We start from the raw sequence: 9,971 nt of genomic DNA on the forward strand, positions 1-9,971 counted from the left end.
AGGGCGGGGCGTGGCCCGGACAGGCGGCGGAGGGTAAGGCGGGCACCCACGTGGTGGGGCCTGCCCAGCGCCGCCCACCGCGGTGTGCATGGCAGCCAGACCCAGCTCTCTGCGGCCCTCCCCGACAAACTCCGGAGGTGTGGACGGCAAGCCGGCCTCTTCCCCGGAGGCCCTGTCGGGCAGCACCACTCTGATTCCTCCAGGTCAAGGCCCGGCCTGCCCGGCCTGGCACACCCCCCACGCCTCAAACGCCCGTCCGCAGGGCAGGCCCTCCCAAGGCCACCCTGTGCGGGGTGGGCCCCGCACCAGGTGACCAGACCTGCGCCTCCCGCAGGGCGTCGTTCCTCCCTGATGGGGCTGGTCCTGTGACCGACGGCCGGCCGGCCGGCTCTGCTCGTGCGAACCCCTAATCCCGACAACAGCGACGCAGAACGGGTGCCCATGGAGCCTCCGTGTCTGGGCATACAGGAGGCCTCGCACCCAAGACGCCCAGGACACCTGAGCCCACGGGGAGTGGTGACTGGTGTGGCTTGAGGAACACACCAGGTGTGTGCGCGTGCCCAAGATCGAGAGAATGCAGAAGGAGCTGTGGCCACCCCGGGCCGCCTCTCGCTTCCTCTCCCTCATCTCCAGAGGCGCACACCCCACAGCACACGCACACGCACACGCAGACATCAAAATAGCACTTGGTGAGGTTCTATCCCCGACGTTACATACTAAGTCAGGACTGAGCAAACGCAAAAACAAACATGCACAGCCCCTACTTTTATTTTCATTTGAACACACACACATTAAAAAAACACACTCAAAGTGCCCAAACATCTAAAATTAGGACATAAAACGGGCCTATAGGCTGAAAAAGATATTTGAAGCTTCAAAGCAATACCAATGAACCACTGAAAATTATTTTCTTCGAAACACAAAGATGTTCTGTTTTTAATAAAGTATTCAGGTTTAAAAAAGAAAAAAAGGTTTAGGGACAGGGCCAAGGTTCTCACACTAAGGTAGGCCTGGTTTCTCTTCCTTAACGGCCTGTCACGAAGTACGATGCGAGCTGTCGCTGCCCTCACGCCACCCCACCTGCCACCTGCCATCGAGCGGCCAGGGCTGGGGCTACAGCGCATCCAGAATGTGGTCGATCTTGGCGACCAGCTCCTGGCGCTTCCCTGAGATGAGCTTCTCGTTCTCGACGTACGTGTCCCTCTTGAGTTTACCAGCCACCAGCCGCTCGGCCTCCACCGCCGACTTCAGCACCAGCTCCTTCACCTGCACATCCAGCTTCTGCATCTCGCTCACCTGGCCGTGACGGGAGCAGGGCAGAGATCAGGGCAGCTCCCACCCCACCATCTCCAGAGCTCTGCAATAGCTAAGCCCAAATGCGGCAGAGCTCATTGCACCGCAGCAGCGGGGCTGCGGGGGGACAGGCCTGTCTGCAGAGGCCGGCTTCACCACCTTTGAACCCTTTCCATGGGCCCTGACCTTGGCAAGCAAGCCCTGCCACACCTCCGGGCCTCACCTGTACCACAGGGCTGAGGGCTGCGTGAGCAAGCACATGGGACCAGACAGCCTGGCGCTCTGGCACATGCCGAGTGCTCGAGGTTGCCCTCCCTGCAGCTTGCCAGACCAGGTCTAAAGGCCCAATTCACAGCACGGTGTGACGCAGGACTCCGTCATCCCCAGGGAGTCAGGCTGAGGACGTGTAGTCACATTCGCCAGGTATCTGGTGGGCCTCAGGCACCATCCTGGGCCTCAGAAAGACAAGGAATCACGTCCTCGAGGAACTGACGGACATCCAGCTCATGACGTGGAGCGTCACAGAGTGGGAAGTATGGGGCCAGCAGGGGCACGGGGCCTAAGGCACTGCATCCCACAGAGTCCACTGCACAGTTCCAGTCCCAAACCCAGTGGCTTGAAAAACACACCAGGCACCTGCATGTGCCCGAACCCCCAAGGAGAATGGAGGAAGGGTTGCAGCGTGGCTACACCCTGGGGCTGATCTCTCCCTCTCTTGTGCAGGTATGCGCACACCAAGGGATAAAATTGAAAAAGAGTGGGCTGGCAGGTGGCATGGTGGTCAAGGCTCTGGACTCCCATATGGCTGACTGTGGTTTGAGTCCCAGACCTGGAGGCTTGCTTTCTTCCCCCTCTGGTCAAGTTAAAATAAAATAAAGTTAAATAATTCTTTACAGAGAGAGAGAGCGAGAGCGAGAGCGGGCCCTAAACAGCAGCTGACATGGGGAAGGGAGCAATGCCAAGGGGTGGGTGCCAGCACCTCCTACTGCCCTCAAGTGCTGCCCGTGTCAGGGGCTCATGGACACCCCATGTGCCAGGCAGGGCACGAAGCATTCTCATGCACAACCCATTCACACGCACAGCCACTGCTGGACATGGGCAGGCAGCATAGCAGGAGGTACAGTGCCTGGTTTACACAGCGACTCCGAACTGGCTCAAACCCCAGTCCCTCCATGCCCTGCTACTACATGTGAGCAGTGCCTAGTGTGGTCTGGGATGCACAAGAGGAAGCAGCTGCACTGACACCAGCCAAGCTCCCGCCAAACCAGCCCACGGCAAGCCTGGAGCCGAGCTCTCGCACGTAGCATGCAGGCAGAGAACTCTCACCCACAGCACGCAACCAGGCAGGCAGGAGCTCTCTCACCCGCAGCACGCAGCACACAGGCAGGAGGGCTGCCTGGTCTGTCCAGGGCGGGGCACAGGGTGCTCTCCTGACAGCTGACACAATCCCCAGAAGTGGGGTGCAGGAGGCTCAGGCCCAGGGACTTGGGGTGCCCACTCACTCTGTCACACAGGTCGGAGCCCTCTGCCTTCAGCCGGGACTGCAGCAGTGCGATCTCACTGGTCAGGGCCTTGTGCTCCGTCTCTAGGCTCTTCTTGCCGCTGTTAAGGGTGGAGAGGTCCCGCGACTGCTTGTACCTGTTGACAGTCTCGTCAAAGTGACGGTATAGGCCGATCCTCTTGTTGACCATGGTCAGGACCTGCTCTGTGATGCAGGCCACCTTCATCCTAGCTTCCGCAGCCGGGTCCTGGGGGCAGGAGCAACACCGTGAGATGCCACCCAGGCCTGGGCCTACGCTGACTTTCCCTCCCAGAGAACACCCCACCAGCAGCCACCCAACAAGAGAAGCCACCTTCCAGGAAAGCCAGCACCTGCAGGCACCTCTTCTGACCAGGCTGAGCAGACAGGAGGGCATGGGCTACACCATGATGGCACAGAAGGTGCTGAGGAAAGGGAGATCGGATGGCGGCAGGGAAGGCAGCCAGGTTTATTTTGAGTCTCCACCCCTTAAAGGAGCTAGCAGGTGGCATAGCAGTTAAGGCAGCAAGATCCCACGTGATTGATCGCACAGTTCAAGTCCTAGATCCTGCAGCTTAGAAAACACACCAGGTATGTGTGCCGGCCCAAAATCCTGAGAAGAGAACAGAGAAGGGATCGCGGCACGGCCACCCCCTGGGGAGGTGATTCTCACTTTCTCCCCTGCTCGCTCGCGCGCCCTCTCTCTCTCTCTCCCCCTCTCATGCGCACAAATGCACACACCCTGTAACGATAAAGACACTAAAAATAAAACACAGAGCCAGCGGGTGACGTGGTGGTTAGGGTGCTGGATTCCCACATGGGAGACCATGGTTCAAGACCTGGATCCAGTGGCTTGAAAAATCAAAACATATAATAGATAACATTTTAAAATAAAAAAATAAATTAAAAAGATGGAAAAAAAACTGGAATAAAATAGAGAAAAATAAATAAACCTGGCATTTCAGGTGATTTAACAGGAAGAGTAAGAACAAATCCAGTACCTTGGGAACACAGTATGTCGACACATACTGAGTCTCAAGGCAGGGCTGCGGACAAGCCCTGGAGGCCAGCCAGGCGGTGTGAGTTAGGGCGGCTGGACCCCGCATGACTGACTGCATGGTTTGAGTCTCAACCTGGCAGCCTGGAGAACTTGCTGGGTGTGTGCATGGTGCCCACAGTCCCAAGAAGAGAATGTAGGGGAAGGAGCTGAGGTGCAGACTTTCTCTCTCCCCTGCTCTGGTGAGAGCACACCCCCATGGCAAAAGGTGGGGAGGCAGGGCAGAGGGTGGCATGGAGACCCAGGTCCGAGTCCCAGACCTGGGTGCATGTTCCTGTGTGCCCCAAATCTTGGAAGAATGGAGGGGGACTGCAGCACCCTGGGGAATGCTTTCCCACTTTCCCTCCCATTCGTCCCTCTCCGCCAGCGCATGTGCCTCATGGCAAAAACCCGAAAGGAAAAAATACAAAAGAATGAAGCTGGGAACCCACTCAGTGGGTCTGGTGCTGGCAGTGGTAGGTGGCCGTCCCCTCAGCGGGTAACCATGGACATCAACCCCACGTGTGTACTGCCCAGCTGTCTGCCGGGGGACCCTCCACAGCAACGTCACACCCAGACACAGGTTACGGTCTCTAGCACCAGTCCCCACCACAGGGTACGGGGCTCCTCGGAGGAAGTGCCACGCCCCTGCAGGGCCCGAGAATGAGGGCATGATCCAAGAAATGACAGAGACGTGGCAGAGCCAGTCAAGTCCAGGACAATCAGAGCAGCTGAGAGCACCACTGGACAGAAACCCACTGACCAAAGCAACTCATGCACCCAGACGGGGGCCAGACGGCAACCCACGCACCCAAACGGGGGCCAGACGGCAAGAAAAGCTTCAAAGGGGCAGTCATCAGTGTTGTGCTTAAGGTGGCCACATCCCACATGGCCAACTACGTGGTCTGAGTCCCGGACCTGGAGGCTTGAAAAACACACAGGGCACATGCCCATCATCCGGGGCTTAATTTCTCACTCTGTCTCTCTCTGACAGTTCACATGCCCTACTACAAAAAATAAAAATTTAAGAAACATACATTTTTTTAAAAACAAACCTTTTACAACAGAATACAAACTAATAACAGGAATCAGGGTTCTGCAGCTCCTACTGTACAGAGGGATTCGAACAAGAACGAGTATTAAACGCTCGAACTAGCGGGCGAGGTACACGACATTCGCGTAGGCTCGGCTCGTCCAACACGGGGAGACTAGCAGGTTTCCGACAGAGCCCAGGCAGAAAGCAGCTCCGCCCAGGCAGGGAGGCTGGCAGCACCGTAGGGGCCGGACCGGTGGCGGGCCCCACTGACACCACACTTGGCAGCAGCCCTGTCCACTCGGCCAGGAGGAACCTAAACAGACCGACTGAAGCCTGCTGTAGACCTCGTCTCTGCACTGCTAACACCCAGGTCTCTGAGAACACGGGAGGTAGGCGCCAGCACAGTGGCCCAAGTCCAGCCCAGAGGCATGCGGACAGCGCCCAGCAGACCCGCGTGGTCCACAGTGCCACCCGCCAGCTGGGGACTGAGAGCAGGGGTCTCCAACAGGTCATGATGGTCCAGTTGTCTGAGAGGCCCCTGGAGGCAGCCTGGGGAGACACGTTCTGCAGTGACCAGCACGCTGGGTCTCGTGAGAAAACACCCGTGCTCTCAGCCACACGCAGCGTGAGCATCAGGGTAAAGGAGCCGAATGTCTGCAGCTTACCTTCAGATAGCTCCACAACACGCACACGCACACACGCACATGCAAGGGGTCCTCCAGGCATTGATGGAAGATGTGAATTTTGAAAAAACTATACATAGGGGTCAGCAGGAGGCATAGTGGTCAGGTGGTCAGGTCCATATGGTGGACTGTGGTTTAAGTTCTGGACCAAGCAGCTTGCTTTCTCACTTTCTCTCCCTCTCTGTCTCTCTCTGGTCAAATTTAAAAAACATAATGATGATGAATAAAAATCTAATACAATAATTCTTAAAAAAAACAAACAAACATGGATTTCGATTTGTTTGTACCAAAGTGAACTACTACCTTAATCCCATCCCCACAATTCCCCAAGGCCCTCGTGTGTGTCACAGGGTTCCACATGAGCACACCCAGCGTGGCATGCTTTCTTTAGGGTCACTTTATTTAGGGTTAGTTACTTACTGATTTATTTTAATTTAACCAGGGAGGGAGGGAGGGAGGGAGGGAGGGAGAAGGACGGTGAGAAAGCAAGCCGCCAGGTCCAGGGCTGGAACCACAGTAGACCATGTGGGAGTCCAGTGCCTTGAACCACCCTGTCGCCTGCCGGCCCCATGTTTTCATCATCGTTTTATAAGAATTATTTATTTTACTGTATTTATTTTAATTTGGCCAGAAAGGGACAGTGACAGAGACAGAGAGAGAAGGCAGGAAAGCAAGCCGCCAGGTCCAGGACTCGAACTGCGGTTGGCCATGTGGAGTCCAGCGCCCTCTACCACCATGCCACCTGCCACAGCCCAGAGTTTTATTATTTTTGCAAAGTTTTTTTTTTTTTAAGTAAATGTGGCATTATTTCCAAACAAAGTTAAAAAAAAGATGCAAAAGCTTAAAAAGGGGAGAGGTTTTGTTAAAAGCTAGACACCAGATTCAGCCCTTCTGCTCAGCCAGGCTAGCCGAGCTGACCCTCGGGTGGCCAGACAGTCTTCGCTCAGTACCCAGTGCTGCCCCAGCGGGTGCGTGTGCCCGGTCACGTGCCACAGCCCGGCCCCACCCAGCGGGTCCACGTGCCTAGCCACACGCTGCAGCCCGGTGCTCTCTCCAGCCAAACCTCTCCTGCCCGCTGCCCCCAGCAGCACACACTGTGCCTTGTCGGTGTGTGGGCATCCTTCCTCACACACCTCACTGGCAGAGGGCTGCTGGCTGCCCTGGAACCCACCCTCGCCCAGGGCACCACCGCCAGTCCTCAGGAAACGGTAAGGCTGGTGCCGAGAGAACAAGCCATGACGGCAGGTGGAAGGGGTGGGGGCTGCCCAGAGACGCCTGCACTGCGGCCCTGGGAGACCGAGGAGCTGCGGCCATTAGTCAAGAGAGTGAAGGAGGGAAGGAAGCTGCTGACAGGCCGTGTTGGCTGATCCTGCTGCTGTCACCAGGGGGAGCGTGGGACTCGGCAGTGAGGCAGCGAAGGGGCCCACCCCTGTCTGTTCACATCTAGTCTATGTGGTCTAAGCACCCAGTTGCTGGGGTCCCGGAGCCAGGAGGAGATAGAAGGCAGGCACCGAGCAGCTGTGCTGGGCTCACGGCACCAGCTGCACACAGACACCCGACTGGGGACATCAACTCACAGTGCTCCGTCCCGCTGGAACGGCACAGCACGTGCCAAGGGCTGACCCCGCAGCCTCTGAGCCAGAGCCAGGGGCCGGCCTAGGCACACAGCGCAGCTGCCATGCGGCACTCTGGGAGCCTGTGGGGACAGAGGCAGACACGAGCTCTCAGCACTTCTGGCCACAGAGGAGGACATGAGAGCGGGCCAACCAGACCTCTGCAGGAAAGCGGTCATGGCAGGGAGTTTGTGGGCAACAGTGGCCTGCCCCATGCTCGCTGCGCTCCAAGCCTTGGCGCTCAGGCCACTGGCTGGTGGCACGCTCTGGAGGGTGGGAGGGGCCACATACCTTGGTGATGGAGAAGTCGAGCCGCACGTAGACGATGACAGTGAAGAACAAGACGTAGAAGGCAGCCACCACGAGCAGGGGCTCCTGCAGCATGAGCACCTTGTTGAACGTGTAGTGGACCTGGGGCAGAGCGGGGCGCTGGGTGCAGAGGCCACGGCCCTCGCCACCATGTCCCTGCAGCCCCGGGGAGGCCAGCACCTGCTGCCCGGCCAAAGCCCTCGCCACTGCGTCCCTGTAGCCCCAGGGAGGCCAAAGCCTGCTGCCCGGCTGAAGCCCTCGCCACTAGATCCCTGCAGCCCCGGGGAGGCCGGCGCCTGCTGCCTGGCCACAGCCTTCACCAACCCGTCCCTGCAGCCCCGGGGAGGCCGGCGCCTGCTGCCCGGCTGGAGCCCTCACCAACCCGTCCCTGCAGCCCCGGGGAGGCCGGCGCCTGCTGCCTGGCCGCAGCCCTCACCACCACGTCCTGGATGTGCTGCTCCACCAGGTTCTTCTTGTGGGCGACGACCACGGGGCGCCCGAACGTGTCCAGGTAGGTGTAGTGCAGCTCGTTGGGGCCACGGCTGATGTCGTAGGGGCTCTCGACCTGGATGTCCCTGGAGGAGGACGGGGACAGACAGGGCCTCAGACACCACAGCAACAATCCGGGACCAGGCTACAGAATCCACAGCGAAGGGGGCCTGTCCAGTCACTAAGTCCACACCCGCCTGCTCCACTCCCCGTGACCAAGTACCACGGTCACGCCTGGCCAGGGCACACACGCCCCAAGTCCGTGCACACGGCACTCTCGTGTGCCCAAGCTGCAAGTCTTGGGGCACCCGGACGGGCTCTGCCAGTGACCCCACGGCTCCCCCGAGACGGGCTGGAGGATGCCCACTGGTCGGGCTGCAGGCCTACCGCCCACTCACGGCCAGCAGCCCTTCCCCACAGAGCTACCCAAGGCGCCTCTGGTTCTGGAAAGCAGAGTGGACGCATGCCCCAAGACAGGCTCCAGGAGGGTGAGTCTGGAGCAAAAGGGCACAAAGACAGGGTGGCTCCCCTCCCACCGTGGCATGGCGGGTGTTCCACCTGTTCCCACCCACGGCAGTGGCCTCTTCAACTCCTGCTGGCAGTTGCTGAGAGCCCTCCAAACATACCCCCACTGCTCAGGGGCACAGACCTTGCAGGCAAAACCGAGTCCAGACCCAAGGGCACTTCAGAAAGTGCATGGGGACCAGCAGTTGGCGTAATGACTATGTCACTAGATTTCCACGTAGTTGACCACGGTTCAAGACCAGGACCCGGTAGCTTAAACTCACGCCGGGTGCGTGTGCGTGCGTGCCCAAGATCCCGAGAGGAGAATGGAGGAGAAGGGATTGCAGCGTGGCCATCCCCCCCGGGGGGGTGATTTCTCGCTTTCTGTCTCTATGTCTCTGTCTGTCTGGCGAGCGCATGCGCCCTATAGCGAAAACCTCTCCAAAAAAAAAAAAAGAAAGTGCGTGGGAAATGTAAACATCAGTTTATTTCTATGCTTAAGCTTTGAAACCCACGCCGTTTCCTCACACCACACCCATGCCACAAGCCTTCCAAAGGCCCTCCATGCCCTAAGGCCCCCAGAGCCTGGTCTGACACCACTGCTTCCCTACTCAGCTTCCAGAGACCGAGGCCCATGGCAGCTCATGGCTGCATTCCGTCAGATGCAGGCCCACACCCAGCCCGTGAGGGGACTGGGCGGCACCTGTCACGCTGTTTGGGTGGGATGCACACGCACACGGGCCCTCACGAGGTAACTCCACCACACACTCAGGCCCCTGCAGGTCTTGGCTACAGCTACGGCTGGGCGTCCAGAGTACGGGCCCCAGGGTCCACAGAGAGCCGTGAGGGACACGCTGTGCGGACAGCCACACACGCGAGGGATGTGGTGTGGGGACAGATGGCCACATGCGTGAGGGACACACCGTGGGGACAGCCAGCCACATGCGTGAGCAATGTGTGTGGGAGCAGACAGCCACACGTGTGGAGAACACAGTGCGGGGACAGTCGGTCGCATGCGTGGATGACATGTGGAGGGACAGATGGCCACACTCACCTGGCCCCTTCGGGCAGGATGATCTTCACCGTTAGGGAGTCGACCACCTGCTCGTCAAACACGTGGTCCACAAGCCGCATCTTCAGCGCATACTGGTCCCCTGCAGGGCGAGCATGGGGCGTGAGGAAGGGCAGCCGGCCACCAGACAGGCAGGGGGAGCGGCGACCGCAGTTGGCGGCCGAGGAGGCTCTGGGTGGATGGGGGCTGGCAGCACACGCTGTAAGGACCCTCTCCAATCCTGAGGACAGCTGGCCAAAACCTGTGGCCACAATAACAACAGAGCTAGGCAGTGAAGCCGCCCACCGGCCCCACCGCACGGTACGGCAGACACCAGCAGCCAGACCAAACACGCACGGGCACAAGCGAGGGAGAGCAGAAGGGTCCTGACGAGAAACAGGGATGGACAGGGCCCGCCAAGGAGAGGCTCCCCCGCCC

At 58.9% G+C, this 9,971-nt stretch overlaps 1 protein-coding gene across 1 annotated transcript in view; it reads right to left on the minus strand.

The window, feature by feature from the left end:
- Positions 1 to 750: 750 nt before the first annotated feature.
- RPN1 (ribophorin I) overlaps positions 751 to 9,971 on the minus strand; it is a gene marked incomplete at its 5' end in the record, with an annotated part of 18,582 nt that continues 9,361 nt past the window's right edge. Inside the window, 5 exon segments of the mRNA XM_014584733.1 lie at positions 751 to 1,296; positions 2,796 to 3,041; positions 7,472 to 7,591; positions 7,926 to 8,064; positions 9,537 to 9,636. Coding sequence (XP_014440219.1) covers positions 1,114 to 1,296; positions 2,796 to 3,041; positions 7,472 to 7,591; positions 7,926 to 8,064; positions 9,537 to 9,636 — 788 coding nt within the window.

Source organism: Tupaia chinensis, unplaced genomic scaffold (assembly GCF_000334495.1).
Source record: "Tupaia chinensis unplaced genomic scaffold, TupChi_1.0 Scaffold147500_2, whole genome shotgun sequence".
Lineage (NCBI taxonomy): Eukaryota > Metazoa > Chordata > Mammalia > Scandentia > Tupaiidae > Tupaia > Tupaia belangeri.